Source organism: Ranitomeya variabilis, chromosome 1 (assembly GCF_051348905.1).
Source record: "Ranitomeya variabilis isolate aRanVar5 chromosome 1, aRanVar5.hap1, whole genome shotgun sequence".
Classification (NCBI taxonomy): Eukaryota; Metazoa; Chordata; class Amphibia; order Anura; family Dendrobatidae; genus Ranitomeya; species Ranitomeya variabilis.
The window spans coordinates 849,559,777-849,579,968 of NC_135232.1; the positions used below are offsets into that span (position 1 = coordinate 849,559,777).

The window sequence follows — 20,192 nt, forward strand, 5'->3', positions numbered from 1 at the left end:
TGATAACAGTGTCAGGCCATGGAAATGCCATATTTATAGGGGTAATTTATTTAACTTATAGGTAAGGGCACTGATTGGGGGCTAACTAATTACCTTGTTGACAATGCTTTTTCAATGGCAGATTTTATGTCCAATTTTGTGTGGTGGGCACAATTATAATAGTTGTTCTCAATCAGCTTATTCATTCTATGAAACACTGAATAAGAGTTATTGCTGTATGTTTGCTTTGAACCCCTTCCCAAAATAAGCTGTATATGCGAGTCGGCAGCGGGTATGCGGTGCGAGCTCAGAGACGGAGCCTGCCCCATGAGCCACAACATGATGTGATCACAGAGTGCTGATGGGTTGTCATGTCAGCTGGGGGTTTGCTGAAGACCCCCATGCCAATCCTGATCCTACCCCGTTAAAATTCAGCCTGTGGCTGGGCTTCATCAGAGGCTGTTCTTCTTACTATATTCTCTAATACTTTCTTATTGTAGTATATAGGACAGAAAATCAAATTAGCAATTAGTGATGAGCAAATATACTCGTTACTCAAGATTTCTCAAGCACGCTCCGGGGTCCTCCGATTATTTTTTAGTGCTCGGAAATTTAGTTTTACTTGCCGGAGCTGAAAGATTTACATCTGTTAGCCAGCATAAGTACATGTGGGGGTTGCCTGGATGCTAGGGAATCCCCACATGTACTTATGCTGGCTAACAGATGTAAATCATTCAGCTGAGACAAAGAAAACTAAATCTCCGAGCACTAAAAAATACTCGGAGGACACCCGAGTGTGCTCGGGAAAAATCTCGAGTAACGAGTATATTCGCTCATCACTATTGGCAATGAATAAGAACCGCAAGGTTCGAAGCGAGTCTGCTTATTCTTACTGATACCTGGTAGGGCTAGTGACATTTATGCTGTTTGCTACTATGCTGTTTCTAAAGCATTTGCTTCAATAAATTATGGATTTTATGGGACAAAAAGAGCTGGAGCACCTCTTTGATCGATTGCTAATCTTGCTGCACTACAGACTTCCCGTGCTCTGGGTCCTGGGCGATCATTGGGTGAGCTTTATTTCCCCTTATATTTCTAAAAAAATCAAATAGTTGCAGGACATCGGTCCAAATCATCTAGATGTATTAAAAAAAAACTTTAGAAAAATCAACAAAATATTTAATTACCCGCCTTTTTCCTATATTAAAAATAAACATATCAGAAAATGTAAAAAATAAACGTAATTGGTATCACCACATCCATAAAGTCTAGTTCTAAAATCTAAGATATGATTTATCAAAATTTAAATTTAAGTCAACACCATAAAGAAAAAACTTGAAATACCGGAATAGCGGTTTTTTTTGGTCTCTGCAACTCCACAAAAAAGCATAAAATGAATTAATTCTGTGAAAACAAACCTCCTTAAAACATGGCATTAAGCAATACATTGTATTGTAAAGGAATGGTGTCATTAAAACTTCAACTTGTCCTGCAAAAAATCAAGCCCTTGTATGTCTATGTCAGCAGAGAAATGCAAACATCAAGGCTCTTGGAAGCAGGGGAGGAGAAGATATATAATTGAAAATTGGCGAGAAAGGGTTAAGATTAGTGATGAGCGAACGTGCTCCAATAGCACGCTCGGGTATTATCCGTGTATCTCGGGTGGGCTCGACTAATATGTTCGAGTCCCCACAGCTGCATGATTTGTGACCTTTAGGGTACGTTCACACAGGACTTTTTTGCTGCTTTTTTTTGCTGCTTTTTTTTATGCTAATTTAGGTGCGTTTTTTTGGTGCGTATTTGGTGCGTTTTTTGGGTACGTTCACACAGGACTTTTTTGCTGCAGATTTTTGCTGCAGTTTTTTTTTTTATGCCAATTTTCAGCTGCTAGGACACCTCACAATGGCTCTTCACACCTCACAATGGCTCTTCAAACCTTACTACCAGGAACTCCCTCACAATAGATCACAATCAGGACACCTCACAATGGCTCTTCACACCTCACAATGGCTCACAATGGCTCTTCACACCTCACTAACCACACCCCTAAGCTCTTGGCTGTGAGATCCCTTCCTGCTGGCCATGATTTTCTGCACAAAAAACGCAGCAAATAATGCTACATGCGTTTTTGCAGCGTTTTTGCAGCGTTTTTTTCATCACCCATTCAAGTCAATGGGTGAAAAAACGCTGAAAGAAGTGACATGCCCTATGTCCAAAAAAAGCAGCAAAGCAGAAAATACTGATCAAACAGAAAACCAACGTGTGTGCATGAGATTTCTGAAATCTCATAGGCTTTAATGGTACTGTAAAAAGCAGCTGAAAATTAGCATAAAAAAAAGCAGCAAAAAAAAGCAGCAAAAAAGTCCTGTGTGAACGTACCCTTAGAAAGCCTCAACACATGTGGGGATTCCCTAACAAACAGGCAATCACCGCATGTGATGTGGCTGTTTGACAGCCGCAAATCATGCAGACTTGAGCATAATATGCAAGCACGCCCAAGATACTCGGATAACACCCAAGCGTGCTAGGACAGCACGTTATCCGAGCACATTCGCTCATCAGTAGTTAAGGTTCTAAACATTTCTCTGACAGTTTCCAAATCCAGCATGATTAAACATTTTCTTTAATAGTCTATGCATATAACTTGGGTACAGAAGGCTTAAAAATATATTGCAAAATAAAAAAAATAAAAATAAAATAATTAATTTTTCATGTAAGGGTACGTGTCCACGTTCAGGATGGCTGGCGGTTTGGACGGAGCGGCAAACCCGCTCCGCCCAAAGCTCCACCCCCTTTTGCAGACGCGATGATGCCGGATGTGTTCATTGCACACATCCCGCATCATCGCACCCCACACATAGGGCCCTGTGCTTTACCTTGAAGTGGCGCAGTGTCGCCGCAAGGTATACGGACATGCTGCGATCTAAAAAGACGCGCCGCATGTCCGGAATCGCAGGGCCGCTGGGTGCGTGTTACCACGCATAGTGGAGATTGGATTTCATAAACTCCCCTCCACTATGCTGTAACATCTGGACGCTGCGTGTTTGACGTTACGGCTCTGCGCAGCATCAAACACGCAGCGTTTCCTGAACGTGGAAACATACCCTTAGAGATGACGTGACCTTGTTTAGATTTAGTAAACATGGGTAAAACACAAAAACATACTGTAGCAGATTTAAGATAAATTGTTGCTGCTGGGTTAAATTTTCCCTTAAATGCTGATGTCCCATTCATTAGTAGTCTCCATTACATGACATTTTGATCTTTGACCAGTCCATGGCTGTATTTTTAGCACAAGGCATGAGGCTGTGGTGTTCTTTAGCTTTAGCACATTATATTCAGCCTGTCAATGGCTTGTTGACCTGCAGACTCGCTAACACAATACATGAAATGTAACAGGACATATGTACATAGCAGACATATTTTAGATGTAATTTGTACCATATTATGTAAGAGTCTATCTCTGGACAACCAGTTATGTAGACCTGACCCCCAATAACAAACTTTCGGTTTAGACAGTTTTTCTCACAATTATAAGGCACATATCCTTAGGCACTTTCTACTCCAAACAGATGAAAACTAGGCTTTGCTCAACCTTTACATGGGTCAGTTACCTGCCTCAACTCTATATCTATATAGACTAACCACCTGGTGGTTTACCAACTGGCATGCAGCATCTGCAACACATGTAGCCACAGCCCTCCTTTAGCCTCATCTCTGCCTTAATAAATAGTCCCAAATATTACCATACACTTTGTAATTATAATAAATAATACTGATATAATTTGCTGAAATTGATGCTGGGTATCCAAACATTCTAGTCTTGTAATGCCTAACAAATACATCTATTCAGATTCCAATTAATATATTAAACACCTTCTTCTCCACGGTATTCATGGTGGAAAATAAAATGCTAGGTGAAATGCCGAGAGACAAAGAAAACCCTATATTAAGGGTCACCAATTTAACCCAAGAAGAGGTGCAAAACCGGCTAAATAAGATTAAAATAAATAAATACCTGGGTCCTTATTGCATACACCCACGAATACTAAGAGAACTAAGTAATGTAATAGACAAACCATTATTTCTTATTTTTAGGGACTCTATAACGACAAGGTCTGTTCCACAGAACTGGTGCATAGCAAATGTGGTACCAATATTCAAAAAGGGCTCTAAAAGTGCACCTGGAAATTATAGGTCAGTAAGTCTAATCTCTATTGTTGGTAAAATCTTTGAATTGTTTCTGAGGGATGCTATTCTGGATTATGTCAATGAGAATAGCTGTGTAGCTCCATATCAGCATGGGTTTATGAGGAATCACTCCTGTCAAACCAATTTAATCAGTTTTTATGAAGAGGTAAGCTACAGACTGGACCAAGACGAGTCATTGGACGTGGTATATGTTGATTTTTCCATAGCGTTTGATACCGTGCCACACAAGAGATTGGTACACAACATGAGAATGCTTGGTCTGGGGGAAAATGTGTGTAAATGGGTAAGTAACTGGCTTAGTGATAGAAAGCAGAGGGTGGTTATAAATGGTATATTCTCTAACTGGGTCACTGTGACCAGTGGGGAACCGCAGGGGTCGGTGTTGGAACCTGTTCTCTTCAACATCTTTATTAACGATCTGGTAGAAGGTTTAAACAGTAAAATATCGATATTTGCAGATGATACAAAACTATGTAAAGCAGTCAATACAAGAGAAGATAGTACTCTGCTACAGATGGATCTGGATAAGTTGGAAACTTGGGCCGAGAGGAGGCAGATGCAGTATAACAATGATAAATGTAAGGTTATACACATGGGAAGAAGGAATCAATATCACCATTACACACTGAATGGAAACCACTGGGTAAATCTGACATGGAGAAGGACTTAGGGATACTAGTTAATGATAAACTTACCTGGAGCAGCCAGTGCCAGGCACACAGGATCATGGGGTGCATTAAAAGAGGTCTGAATACACATGATGAGAGCATTATACTGCCTCTGTACAAATCCCTGGTTAGGCCACACATGGAGTACTGTGTACAGTTTTGGACACTGGTGCTCAGGAAGGATATAATGGAACTAGAGCGAGTACAAAGGAGGACAACAAAATTACTAAAGCGGATGGGGGACCTACAATACCCAGAGAGATTTGCAAAATTTTGATTATATAGTCTAGAAAAAAGATGACTGAGAGGCGATCTAATAACCATGTATAAGTATATAAGGGGACGATACAAATGTCTCTCCGAGGATCTGTTTATACCAAGGAAGGTGACGGGCACAAGGGGGCATTCTCTGCGTCTGGAGGAGAGAATGATTTTCTACCAACATAGAAGAGGATTCTTTACTGTTATGTCAGTGAGAAGCTGGAATTGCTTGCCTGAGGAGGTGGTGATGGTGGACTCAGTCGAGGAGTTTAAGAGAGGCCTGGATGTCTTCCTGGAGCGTAACAATATTGTATCTTACAGTTATTAGGTTCTTTAGGAGGATGTAGATCTGGGGATTTATTATGATAGAATATAGGCTAAACTAGAAGGATAAATGTCTATTTTTGGCCTTGCTAACTATGTTACTATGTTACTGTACATAGAGCTTACATATTATAGCTACTGGTGCGCAAGTAAAAAAATCAGTTACTTTATTAAAGCTCTCTAAAAAATTCCCATATAAAACTGTCATATTACCAGCTTAATACTGCAAATCAAATTCCGAATATAACCAGCATACAGAATGAAATCATAATGGATGGTGTTAGATTTCTTCTGCTATTTCAACCCTCATAGGTTAACTGGGAAGTTGGGCCCTTAACAGTTGCACAATTTGCACCTCCCTGAAACTAGTCCTGTAAGAAAGTTAAGAAGGCTTAAAGATTACCTTTCTGCACAGTTTTATAATGTAAAGACATGGCTGTAATTGTACTGCAATACTGATTACATTGATACCTTTAGTGAAGTATTGATGATCCGATAGCTGCTACTGCACAAGTGCAGGCGGCACCATCTTGATAGAGAAAAATGTCCTGCTCCAAGATGGGGCCACCAGAGCCTGCGCAAAAGCAGCTGTCGGCGATCGCCATATTGGAGGAAGAATTTTTTTCTCCAGCAAGATGGAGCCGCCGACACGTGTGCAGTAGCAGATATCGCATCGCCGATAATTTACTAACGGTACCAATGTAATCAGTATTACAGCACAATTACAGCCATGTCTTTACATTACAAACCCATGCAGAAAGGTTCTCTTTAAGTAATTGACTGATGAGGGCGGATGGAAGCCACAGCCGTCATTGTGGAACCCATAGTGAGCACATGGTACATACACCTCTGATTCCAGTGCATGGAATACACTGTTCAAAAAAATAAAGGGAACACTTAAACAACAGAACATAACTCCAAGTAAATCAAATTTCTGTGAAATCAAACTGTCCACTTAGGAAGCAACACTGTTTGACAATCAATTTCACATGAGTGTTCTGCAAATGGAATAGACAACAGATGGAAATTATTGGCAATTATCAAGACACACTCAATAAAGGAGTGGTTCTGCAGGTGGGGACCACAGACCACATCTCAGTCAGTACCAATGCTTTCTGGCTGATATTTTGGTCACGTTTGAATGTTGGTTGTGCTTTCACACTCGTGGTAGCATGAGATGGACACTACAACCCACATAAGTGGCTCAGGTAGTGAAGCTCATCCTGGTACATCAATGCAAGCTGTGGGAAGAAGGTTTGCTGTGTCTGTCAGCGTAATGTCCAGAGGCTGGAGGTGCTACCAGGAGACAGGCCACTACACCAGGAGACATGGAGGGGGCTGTAGGAGGGCAACAACCCAGCAGCAGGACCGCTACCTCAGCCTTTGTGCAAGGAGAAACAGGAGGAGCACTGCCAGAGCCCTGCAAAATGACCTCCAGCAGGCCACAAATGTGCATGGTCTGAGTGCCCGATGTCCACAGATGGGGTTGTGCTCACAGCCCAACACTGTGCAGAACGATTGGCATTTGCCACAGAACACCATGATTGGCAAATTCACCACTGGCGCACTGTGCTCCTCACAGGTGAAAGCAGGTTCACACTGAGCACAGGTGACAGATGTGACAGAGTCTGGAGATGCCGTGAAGAGCGATCTGTTGCCTGCAACATCCTTCAGCATGACCGGTTTGGCAGTGGGTCAGAAATGGTGTGGGGTGGCATTTCTCTGGAGTTCCGCACAGCCCTCCATGTGCTCGCCAGAGGTAGCCTGTCTGCCATTAGGTACCGAGATGAGATCCTCAGACCGCTTGTGAGACCATATGCTGGTGCGGTTGTCCCTGGGGTCCTCCTAATTCAGGACAATGCCAGACCTCATGTGGCTGGAGTGTGTCAGCAGTCCATGCAAGATGAAGGCATTGAAGCTATGGACTGGCCTGCCTGTTCCCCAGATCGGAATCCGATTGAACACATCTGGGACATCTTGCACCATCCACCAACATCATTTTGCATCACAGACTGTCCAGGAGTTGGCGGATGGTTTAGTCAAGGTCCTGGGAGGAGATCCCTTAGGAGACCATCCTCCACCTCATCAGGAGCATGCCCAGGCATTGTAGGGAGATCATACAGGCATGTGGAGGCCACACACACCACTGAGCATCATTTCCTTGTCTTGAGGCATTTCCACTTAAGTTGGATCAGCCTGTAATTTCATTTTCCACTTTGATTTTGAGCATCATTCCAACTCCAAACCCCCGTGCGATATTAGCTGTGATTTACGTTGTTCATTATTAGGTTTTATTGTTCTCAACACATTCCACTACGTAATGAATAAAGATTTACAACTGGAATATTTCATTCAGTGATATCTAGGATGTGGGATTGTAGTGCTCCCTTTATTTTTTTGAGCAGTATATATATATATATATATATATATATATATATATATATATATATATATATATATACATACATACATACATACATACATACATACATATACAGGGTGGGCCATATATATGAATACACCTAAATGGAAGTGGTTGGTGATATCAACTTCCTGTTTGTGGTACATTAGTATATGGGAGGGGGAAAACTTTTCAAGATGGGTGGTGACCATTGTGGCCATTTTGAAGTCGGCCATTTTGGAACCAACTTTTATTTTTTTCCAATGGGAAGAGGGTCATGTGAAACATCAAACTTACACCTCTGCATAAACAAATCTCAGTCTTGTCTTTTTCCTAGAGCAAATCTCCTGTTGTGATTAACTGGTCACTGCAGGAGGCCTTCAATGGAGGTGAAAGTGTAATCTCTCTCTCTCTCTCCCTTCCCCAGTTATTATTGGTTCCCAACTTCAGCCAAAATTAATCCCATATGTTCAATGTGAGGGTGATGTGTAACCCCTCTGGGAATGTCTGAATTTTAATTTTTCTCTACAACAATCAACATTTGAAGTTTTCTGCTAACTAGATTTCAGTGCACAGGGGCTGGGTTTTCTCCTCCCTGTCTGTGATTTCCTAGCTCCTATGCCTACCTCTGTTTAAAGGGGAGATTTTAAGCAGAGCAGGCAGGCCACTGGAAAAGCAGTGACCTTTCATTCAAGGACAAAAGTCATGGGCTGGGAAATCACAGAAATCACAGACAGGGAGGAGAAGACGCAGTGCAGAGTCCAGCCCCATGAGCATCAAAATCTAGTTAGCAGAAAAGTTCAAATTAAAATAAAGAACTACAAAGCAGATTTCTTCACCAAAGGTATCAATTTATTCTGTATTACAGCCATGTCTTTGCTTTACATTACAAAATCGTTCTGACAGGTTCTCATTAAAATGCAAACAACCAATTTACTTTACTATTCTAGTATGTGTCATATGTAAAACAACACAAAAAAAATCTGGCTCAGGAGAACTAAACCCTATCTAGGAAAGGTCTCATCCCTAGGAGCCTTAACCATCACACCTACTGTACATTTGATTTTTTTTTTGTAGATGTTTTTTTTTCATGTCTACATAGTTTTGTACACTAATGTTTTCTACAAAAACTTGGTGCATTAACATAGTGATGGGGCCTTCTTTTGCAAATAAAACAGCCTCCACAATTATGTAAAGATTTTGGAGTGTCTCTTGGAAATATTTGCTGTCGACAGGTAGTTGCTAACTATCTGCCAGTGCTGCCCTAGGCCAATCTCACCCAACTCAGAGTGGTCATGGACTGCTGCCTCTGGAATTCTCCAGCTTCCTGTGATGTCACATTAATACAGCAATTCTTTCTGTTTTGGCTCTGCTCTGTCAATGGGGTGTCACTGCCGATGTCCTGCTGATTGACAGCCAGCTCCGCCTAATGCAGAGGAAATACTGCTTTCAAGCAATATGACATCAGTGCTGATGCCCCGTGATGTCACTGGAAGCAGGAGAGTCACTGGCAGGAGTGGTCCTTGATTGTTCTTATCCAGGAGGGATCAGCTCAGGGCAGTACAGGCAAGCAGTGTGCAACTACCTGCCGACAAATGCGTAGCCCCACGGAAAAAAAATAAAACCCAAATATTCACTTTAATGTTGAACAAGAAGGTTTTTCTCACAGTTGCCATTCTAGTTCACCCCAAGAGAGTTTGATGGGGTCAGGTCTTCTTGCAGGTCACACCATATTTGTTAAACCCAATTTACCTTTATGGAACTTGTGTTCTGAACTGGTGGAATTGACCTTTCCTGAACTGTTGCCACAAAGTTGGAAGCATAAAATTGTCTAATATGTCCCTCAATGATGTAAAATTGCAATTATCCTTCACTGAATATAATGGGGCTAGCCAAAAACCTGAGAAACCACCCTCATACCAGTATTCATTTTCATCCAAAATATGTCAAAATCTTCTGTTTTGATCATCAGGTCTTTTAACGGAGTGTGATGAAGATTATTCTTTTTATTGTTAATTTTTGTATTTTTTTCCCAAGAAACTGGGATTTCACATATTACCGTGCAGTAAATAACTTTATACTTTTGCATAAATGTCCAAATGTCATAGAATGACATCTATCTCTGTAACTAAATAAATTATAATCACCAAACATTAACTACCTCTCTAATTTACTAATATTTTAAAATTTGTACATTATGGGTCAAAAACTTTGCCGAATAAAATCCCTCACTGCTAATCTTGTAAGTGTGAAGTGATCTGCCATGATGTCTTTCCCGTGTTTATTGCTGAGCGCTATAATCGTTTTTTGACGGCTGAATTTAGCGGCATCTTTCTATAAATCCTGGAATGCTTAAAGTCACACGGTAGCAATGAAATGTTTTGTGAGAGACTATAAACATCTTAAAATCTAAGAGGCAAGGTCATAAATAGAGCTGTAAAGGTGCGGAAATGAAAACAAAACTGATGTGCTGCTTTTAAATGCCCTTTTTTACATTTGATTGGTAAAATCATGGGCCATAAACCAATGAAACCTGATCACACATGTGACAGGAGAAATATAAAATATGAATATACTGGAAAGGTTAAACTTTATTATTCTCCTCTATGGACCTCCATCGCTGGTAACTAAAAAAGGATAAAGCTATCTGTTCTCTTGTGTTTTCAGCAGAGAGGACATTAATCCTGTGAGTACTGTCATACTGTAATGGACTAATAATTGGAGATTTAAAATGCACTTTTCTGGGAATTGTTTGATTTCGCAGATGAAAAAACTCAATCTTTTTATGATTATCTGATTTTAATTTTAAAACATTTTCTGCCACCAACGAATATAACCAAACGTGTCCCATATGTTAGTCTGGGTTGTAATATTCTCGATTACATTCCAAGTAGAAAGTCATGAAAGGTCTGAATTTCTTTACTACGGTTTCAAATATTTTATGTGCAAGTGTTACCTTCAAACCACCTAATCATTAGCTTCAACAGTTTATTTGCTGTTTTTATACTTTTATATTCCACCCTGAAATAAAGCAAATGACCTTATATTAACACAGTAGCGAAATAGCACTCACTACAGTCAATGATACAGGTCATTAGCCAGGGGAAGGACTTACAGAATAATTTAGCTGTGCAAATTATGTACTGTAGTTGTAACATTTTGGGAGTATGGTGATGGAAATACGAGCTACCGTGTTAGACGTAGGGGCTGAAGGTGAATAAAAGCTAGTTGTAACCTTTCCAAAATTGTGAAATAATAAATTCCAACTTTTCTAAAACCATAACAATGTTGAGTAGTAACACAAATAAAAGACCATATTAAAGAAAATGTTTTTTTTCTAACATACTGTATTATAAAAAAGAACTGCCGTCAGCTGTGTAGAAGTTCACCCCAAGGTGTTTTTCAAGTGCACTGATGCCTATCATAATGTATTCTGTCCTATTCCACATGTAAAGAGCAGGCTGTCTCTTGTTAAACATTGCTATATTGGTAATAAGTCCCTAAACCATCAGACCAATGAAAATGCCACTTTTTACATGGGAGGGTGGAGAGCCTTTAGATGGATGCTCCTATCCAGTCCCATTGCCCAAGCTGGTTTGGTTGGAACTGGTTTCTTGCCGTATAAATATTAAATTTGCTTACCTTAGCTTATTAAGTTGGTAAAATCTTTACTTACTGTATTCTGTCCTGTAGACTTTAGAGCTTGATTAACATTTTAAGACCAAGCCAAATAGGTCCAGGCAACTGAGTTGGTGTTCTTTATTATTATTATGTCCTCTGAAAAAGAAGATCTCCAGAACACATTAAATGCTTGTAGAGAAACAAAGAGGGCGCAAAGTCGCGTTTCATTTGTTATCAACCAAGCTGTTAATCGAAGCATTTTCACCTCTACAGTCTCCCCAGCTGCAGAGCGCATCCGCTTCATCTTGGGGGAAGATGATGATGGTCCAGCTCCTCCACAGCTCTTCACCGAGCTTGATGAACTTTTATCTGTTGACGGACAAGAAATGGAATGGAAGGAAACTGCCAGGTAAGACCTTTAAAAATGCCTCTACATTGTAAACTTTCCATATAATCAAATAAAAATCACAAATTGTTAAAGTCATTGTCTAATAGGGGTCCAACAACAACGGTAAGTCTTTAATTATTTTACTTTTTGACATGCCTATGGTAGGAGAGGAAACCTAGCACATCCATAGTTAGATAAAGAATAACTGATAGTATACTTAATAAATTCATAGCCAGTAATAGGATTATTGAAGCTCTTTACTTCATGGTCAAATGCCCAATTTACATGGAAGGGTCATGGTAGCTATTGGCCACTTTTGCAAATAGTTTCATAATATTTTAATTGTTATTACCAAAATAAAGCATTCTTGACTCAGTGGTTAAGTGCTCTATTTCACAGCGAGAATTGATAAATTAGCATGAGATTCTATTTCAATTTTTGAACTGCCCGAGCCTAGGATTAAAAACTTCTTTGGAGCTGTCTGTCATCTGTCATGAGTTACTATTGGAGATTTCCAATGCTGGAAATATATAACAGTTATAGTGCGATTGCATACTAAAAAAATCCAAAAAGAAAAACGTAGCACCACCAAGACCACTACATAGAACACAATCCAATATTTATGATCCCAGATAACCTTTTTATATTATATCATCCATGTAAAGCATATATACTGTTTTTATCCATAAATTGTTTGTATAAGATCATCTGTGCAGTACTCCAAAGTTATAAAGAACTAGATGGTGTTTCCCATATACTGGTGTAGATATGCTAAATAAAAACATTTTTAACTTAACATTTTCTCTTTTACATTCACAATTTCCTTGTTCAATAGCAGGATGTCAAATTGCTAACTTTTTAGTAATAATTGATATTGATATAAATTGTGGGTGCTAAGAGGTTGCAAGCTTCGTGAATTTGTTATGATTCTGAATCTTTGTCAGGGAAATCTTACATGTTTTTCAATCCTATTTCTGTAAAAATTTAATTTGTGGTATATAAGATGGTTTCTCTAACTTTACCTGTTCATCCTTCTTTAGTAGTTTCATTGCTGGGGGATGTATGATGGAGTGCTGTAATGTGAATATCTGTATTAGTCTACGTTTGGAACATTGATCCATACTTGGAAGGTCAACAATATCATGGTTTTTATTTTCTTCTGAGAATATTAGTAAACATTTTGGCACACAAATTGGTTGCTCTTCAAGCCCTTCTTGGACTCTGAGAGTAAAGTTCAGCAATTTCATTGCTAATCACATTCCTAAAATCGCGTGTTCTTATGTGCTGAGTATATGGGCATAGTTTCATGGGTACACAGGTACACTAGAGTAAGGACTAAAAAAAAACTATACATACTTAAAGCTTAGAAATGTGGTGTTGTAATAACTGATGTAAACCTTAAAGGCTCTGACACACACTAGAATAATGCCATCCAAACCTATTGATTTCGGGTCTCCCCACTCTTCCCAAACGGTTCATGTCAGAGATAAAAATTGTTGGGCATATGGACTTATCCAGAAGATAAGACACTGCACTCTTCCCATTGAGAACACATGCAGACTTGGGATAAACTAAACCTATATGTGTATGGTGATATTGGGAGGAAAAGTTGTTGGACTGAAAGCTTTTTAAGTCTGGATTCAGATGGCCTTTATAATAATAATGACTAGCTAAGTTCATCTCAATGTACTTGTCTAAAAGTGCATTAACTGCCTGCCATTACATGAACAGTTCTGAACTCTGATTAAAGCTTTCTGTGGGAAAATATAGCTCCTATACAATGAATGTTCCATAGTTTTTTTTCGATAGTGACTTTATTTGGTATCAACTTCAATCTGTGGGTGGACCCCCTGACGAAGGAAAGAGTCCGAAACGTGCGTAGGGGTACGCAGACACAGGACACGGCCACCCATAGGTATTTACCAGTCTAATCTCTGATTAAACCTCTCCTTATATTTTTGCACACAGTGTGTGGTTTTGAATCGGCTGATTAAAGCCGTAAGCACCTTGCACCTTTGCAATTTATTTGCTCATATAATCCTTCCGCACATTTTTGCACTTTTTTGATCCCTATATCACTGCAATATTTAGACCAAAAATAGGGTCTTTCATTATTTATTTTTTATTGTAATTGCTGCTAATTTTTATTTGCACCACGTTTGCACTTTTGGTTATTGGAGTATGTCCATATATAAGTTGTGAGGTTCTGGGATTTTTTATATAAATGTGGCCGGTATTGTATACTATATATTATCATCTTTTTGTCCTGTGCTATATATATATATTTTTTAATTAATTTTAATTTGTTTTTAATGTAATAAACTGAGTTATTTGTTTGTGTATTAAATAAAGTATCAACTTCTATACACTTTCTTGTCTTGGTGCTCTCTGGTGATCCATATTGGGGTGTCTGGGTTGTTAGAATCTGTGGGTGGATAGTGTGCACTAATAGCTAATATGACCAGCACCACAACTCCTGCCTCCTTCACATTAGTGCCTGCTCTGCCCTGTGTTCTGATTGTGTGCACCGATTGGTGAGTGCGTTATTCTATATACGGTGCCAGAGGGCTGTCTGCACTGCTCAGCAACAAGTGATGTGAAGTGAGTGCTTTCTCATCACCTGCTGCTGCCGGCTTCTATTGATCTCATTGCACTCACCACTCTCTCAGCTGCGGAGTGGTTGATGAGATGAAAAGAAGTCGGCAGCAGGAGGTGATGAGAAAGCACACACTTCACATCACTTCTTGCTGAGCAGTGCAGATGGCTTGCCGGCACCGGGTATGGAATAACGCACACACAGCAAAACCAGCACAATCTAACTGTGAGAACACACACACATACAAATTGGGCTCAGGATGCTGGAGTTCAGAGGAAGGAAATGAAGAGCTGCACCATGGAGCTGTGTGAGGAGAGGACTGAAGGGCTGCACAATGGATCCATGTACAGATGGGAATGAGTGTGAGGGCTCTGAGGATGTATTTTGGAAAGGGTTTATGTAACTTGAGTGGGGCTGCATAGGGAAAGTGATGATGAGGGGCTTTGTGGAGAAGGGTGACGATGAGGGCCTGAGTGGAGAAGGGGGGATGATGAGGGGCTGAGTGGAGAAAGGGAAATGATGATGAGGGGCTATGTGGAAAAGGGGGGTGATGGGCTTTGTGGAAAAGAGGGGGTGATAAGGGGCTTTGTGGAAAAGAGGGGGATGAGGGGCTTTGTGGAAAAGGGGGTATAATGAGGGGCTTTGTGGAAAAGGGGGATGATGAGGGGATTTGTGGAAAGGGAGATGATGAGGGACAGTATGGAGAATGGGGGTGATGGGAGGGCTGTGTGGAGAAAGGGGAGTGAGAAAAAGCCTCTCGGTGCAGCGGTGAGTTCACCGCGAGAAATTTCTCAAAGTGAACTGTGGTGAGCTCTCTGAGCTCAGTGCTGCACCATGATGCTTTCTCACCGAGGCCACTGCAGATCAGGAGCCAGGCTGCGAAAGCAGCCTCAATGACCGACGGTAACCTCGATGATGTCCCTGCTAGTCACTGATGCTGCTCAATCCTGATTGGTTCTTAGCCTGGATGGTCGCATCTTGGCGCCGTCCACGTTAAAAACTAATTATCCCCAGACATGGATTATGACGTGAGATACAATGACGGACAGGTGAGGGATATGGTTGTGTTTTACTTTTACAAAGTCCAATAAGAAGAAAAATTATATACCCGCACTGCTGTCGTACGCGATCACCTATGAGCGTGCTGAAAAATGCTGTACCAGTGCCTTTACCTCCTACTCATTGCATGGGCACTAGGGGTGCATAACCAAAAAAGTGCATGATATCCAAAAATAAGAGAGAAAAAGTAGTTAGCACTCACCACCAAGCCCGCTGCTGAAAACAAGTCTTTATTAGGACATGGACAGGGAGAACATGATGTCTAAAGGATGACAGCTGTTTCGCGCTACATGCGCTTCCACAGATCCCGATGATCATTGGGCTCTGTGGAAGCGCATGTAGCGCAAAACAGCTGTTATCCTTTAGACATCATGTTCTCCCTGTCCATGTCCTAATAAAGACTTGTTTTCAGCAGCGGGCTTGGTGAGTGCTAACTACTTTTTCTCTCTTATTTTTGTGTTTTATTTTTGTTTTATTACTGGGGATGGTGGATTCAACGGTATGGGCGATGACGTGAGTATGGTTTAATTTAGAATCATTAAAGGAGCCTGTGTCATTCTTTCAATTAAAGGGCTTTATTCTAGCTGTGTGTTTATTTACAATATAACTATAGGATTAGGTTAATGAGGTGTGTAATGAGGCACCGGGCTGTATGTTGTCAATTTATTTTTACCACCAAAGTTCATTTGTCACATGTACTCAAAAGCGCAGGCATCAGCGGGGGTGCTCAACATGGAAAAACAACACAAGTCCGTGGAAATTGAAAAAGAGATGTGGCACTCACCCCAAGGCACTGCTGAATTAGAAACCTTTATTCATCGTAAAATCAGACAAGCGTCATACGGAGAGGCGGCTGGGAGTGGGAGACGGTGCAAGGAGGAAAAAGAGAGGACGACGGCCGTTTCACGCCGATGCGCTTCCACGGGTCCACAGGTGCACATTAAAAACGTCATATCCTTTATAGGGAGTTGAATGACGCAAAATTTCACAGATGTGAAATAAAAACAATTATTAAAAGTTGTGTGCAAACAACAGTAGTAATAAGCATACAAGGAATATATTAATTAGAAGTATAAGGCAAGAGAAAAGAGTAGAAATATTAATCTTATCTTATATAAATGCATTTACAAAAAGACCGACATGTCAAGTTTGTCATTTAACCCTAGAGGTCCCTGCGCATTGGTATCCAATATCCATTTAGCTTCGTGTTGCAAAAGAATTTTATTACGATCACCACCCTGCACGGGGTTTTTGACCATTTCTAAACCCGCAAAGCGCAGTACATTTGGGTCGGCATTATGTTGATCGCGTACGTGTTTAATGAGTCGTGGACACCCTTTTCCAGAAGTAATAGAGGTGTAATGCTCTTTGAATCTAGTAACCATTGGGCGTATCGTCTTGCCAATATAGTAGAACCGACATGGACAAAAAATAATATAAACGACGAATTGGGTTTTACACGTGATTAATTGTTGAACAGTATGGCGTACTGGACCTATATGTATCGGGTTTTGTATATATCTCAAATTGCAAAATTTGCAGTTCCCGCATTTGAAGTTCCCTATTGGTTGCGCTCGTGAGAGCCAATTATTTACCGCTGTAGGGAGTCTATTTTTAACTATTAGGTCACCTAAATTTCTCGTGCGTTTATACCCAAAACGTGGTCTATTTGAAACTAGAGGCAATAGCTCTCTGTCATTTTGTAGTACATGCCAGTGCTTATTTATAGCTGCGTATACTGCTTTATCCATGGGACTATGTGCAAAGGTGAAGGTAAATCTTTTTTGACCACTTTTATTATTATGGGAAGATCGAGAATCATGTTTACGTGTTTTTAATAGCTCGCCCTGTGTGAGTTGCCTCACACGAGATTCAGCCTGTTCCAAAATATCTACTGGATATTTCCTGTCCAAAAAATCAGATTTTAATTCGGCAATTTGTTGATGAAAAGTTCCCTCATTATTGTTAATTTTCCTATAGCGTACCATCTGGCTATAGGGCAAGCCAGTTTTAGTGTGTTTTGGGTGCGCGCTAGAGAAATGAAGCAAACTATTAGTTGCACTAGGTTTTTTATAGACTTTTGTACTGAGCATTCCGTCTGATATATCTAATTTTACATCGAGGAATTCGAGGGAATTACCGCCGTAGCAAGCCGTGAATTTCATATTTTCACTATTTGCACTGTTGAGATGAGCCACAAAAGAGTCAAACTCATTTCGGGATCCATCCCAGACGATGAAAATGTCGTCTGCGAATCTTAAAAAAAGGCGAATGTGTTTTAAGAAAGGATTCGTAACATTAGTGATGTATTTTTCCTCGAAAACGGCCAGAAATAAATTTGCAAAAACGCAAGCGACGGGCGTACCCATTGCGGTTCCTGTATGTTGTAGGAACCATTTTTCTCCGAATTTAAATGCATTATGGGACAGTACAAAATGTAAGCTCTCCACGACAAACGAAATAAAATTATCGTCTTTCTCGGTGTTAGAAAGAATGGTTCTAATCGCTTCAATGCCTTTATCCTGAGGAATTCGTGTGTACAGACTGACAACATCAATCGAAGTTAATGAAAAGGTTGGTTGCCAGTCTATAGATTGGAGCGCTGACAGAAAGGCACCTGAATCCTTAACAAATGAGGGAATCTGGGGCAGCAGCGGTTTTAGCAACCAATCAAGGAATTGTGACAGGGGCTCTGTCAAAGATCCAATGCCTGATATAATCGGGCGACCCGGGGGTGCTACGGGATTTTTATGAATTTTAGGCAGACTATACCAATAAGGTATAGACGGATGAAGGGGGAACAACTTCTCTGCCCTATTTTTCGATAAAGTGCCATTTGATACAAATTTATTCAATAAACTTCGTAATTTTTCTTTATATTTCACCATTGGATTATGATCCAAGGGAATATAAGTATTTTTGTCATCCAATTGAGACATGGCTTCATTAACATAATAATTTTTATTGAGTAAAACTAAATTCCCCCCCTTGTCTGCTTTCCTGATGATTACATTATCCCACTGCTGCATCTCCCTTAGTGCCAATTCCTCCTTTTTAGACAGATTCTTTAACGGTTTATGGTACAAAAGAGCTTCAACATCTTTGATTACTAGATCGTGGAACAAATCAATCAAATTGCCCGGAGATATAGGGGGCATGTAGGTGGAACTTAAACCACCTCTGAATGGCTCAATATCACTATTGCTATTCACATTAGTGCCTGGAGAAGTCATCTCATCCATTGAGATATATACAAAACCCGATACATATAGGTCCAGTACGCCATACTGTTCAACAATTAATCACGTGTAAAACCCAATTCGTCGTTTATATTATTTTTTGTCCATGTCGGTTCTACTATATTGGCAAGACGATACGCCCAATGGTTACTAGATTCAAAGAGCATTACACCTCTATTACTTCTGGAAAAGGGTGTCCACGACTCATTAAACACGTACGCGATCAACATAATGCCGACCCAAATGTACTGCGCTTTGCGGGTTTAGAAATGGTCAAAAACCCCGTGCAGGGTGGTGATCGTAATAAAATTCTTTTGCAACACGAAGCTAAATGGATATTGGATACCAATGCGCAGGGACCTCTAGGGTTAAATGACAAACTTGACATGTCGGTCTTTTTGTAAATGCATTTATATAAGATAAGATTAATATTTCTACTCTTTTCTCTTGCCTTATACTTCTAATTAATATATTCCTTGTATGCTTATTACTACTGTTGTTTGCACACAACTTTTAATAATTGTTTTTATTTCACATCTGTGAAATTTTGCGTCATTCAACTCCCTATAAAGGATATGACGTTTTTAATGTGCACCTGTGGACCCGTGGAAGCGCATCGGCGCGAAACGGCCGTCGTCCTCTCTTTTTCCTCCTTGCACCGTCTCCCACTCCCAGCCGCCTCTCCGTATGACGCTTGTCTGATTTTACGATGAATAAAGGTTTCTAATTCAGCAGTGCCTTGGGGTGAGTGCCACATCTCTTTTTCAATTTCCACGGACTTGTGTTGTTTTTCCATGTTGAGCACCCCCGCTGATGCCTGCGCTTTTGAGTACATGTGACAAATGAACTTTGGTGGTAAAAATAAGTTGACAACATACAGCCCGGTGCCGTCCACACACCTCATTAACTTGGTCTCCATATTCTTAATATTTTTGGGACTGAGCACAGGCTGCAACAACCATTACTGCTAACAGTGTTATATACGCCATAATGGATGTAATCCAAGAAAGTTCTATGGACTCACAAGCAACTACGTCTATGGAGTGTGGTTTACTGGCTGGGAGGGAAGGTGCGGAGGATTTCTTTATGAGTTGTAACCATAAAGAGGATTTAGTACTAATAAGCACAAAAACTTTGGAAAGTAAAATCTATTTTTTGGCAGAACGAGAAATTAGGTTGTACTGGACAATTATGTCATTGAAATTATACGTGGAATGTGGCCGAGTTCCGCGTGGCCTACGTGTGTTTAAAGAAATTTCCCAGTTTGCAGATGATCCCACATTTCAGACGGCATGGGATGAAATACATCTACAATGCTCCAGGAATCTACTTGCGTTGGTGGTATCGCAAAACGAGAAGGAATATGCAGCTCTTTGTGTGCAATTGGAGAAAGCTAAACAAGAGCTAAAATCCCGGATTACAGACGCCCAAAATAATTCTTTTT

At 40.3% G+C, this 20,192-nt stretch overlaps 1 protein-coding gene across 12 annotated transcripts in view; it reads left to right on the top strand.

The window, feature by feature from the left end:
• Positions 1 to 20,192, top strand: part of SLC4A4 (solute carrier family 4 member 4) — a 375,082-nt gene that overhangs the window by 239,052 nt on the left and 115,838 nt on the right. For all 12 annotated transcript variants that reach the window (XM_077276704.1, XM_077276710.1, XM_077276720.1 and 9 more), the window contains exon 5: positions 11,740 to 11,875. In XM_077276704.1, the coding sequence (XP_077132819.1) occupies positions 11,740 to 11,875 (136 nt within the window). The remainder of the gene's footprint in view (positions 1 to 11,739; positions 11,876 to 20,192) is intronic.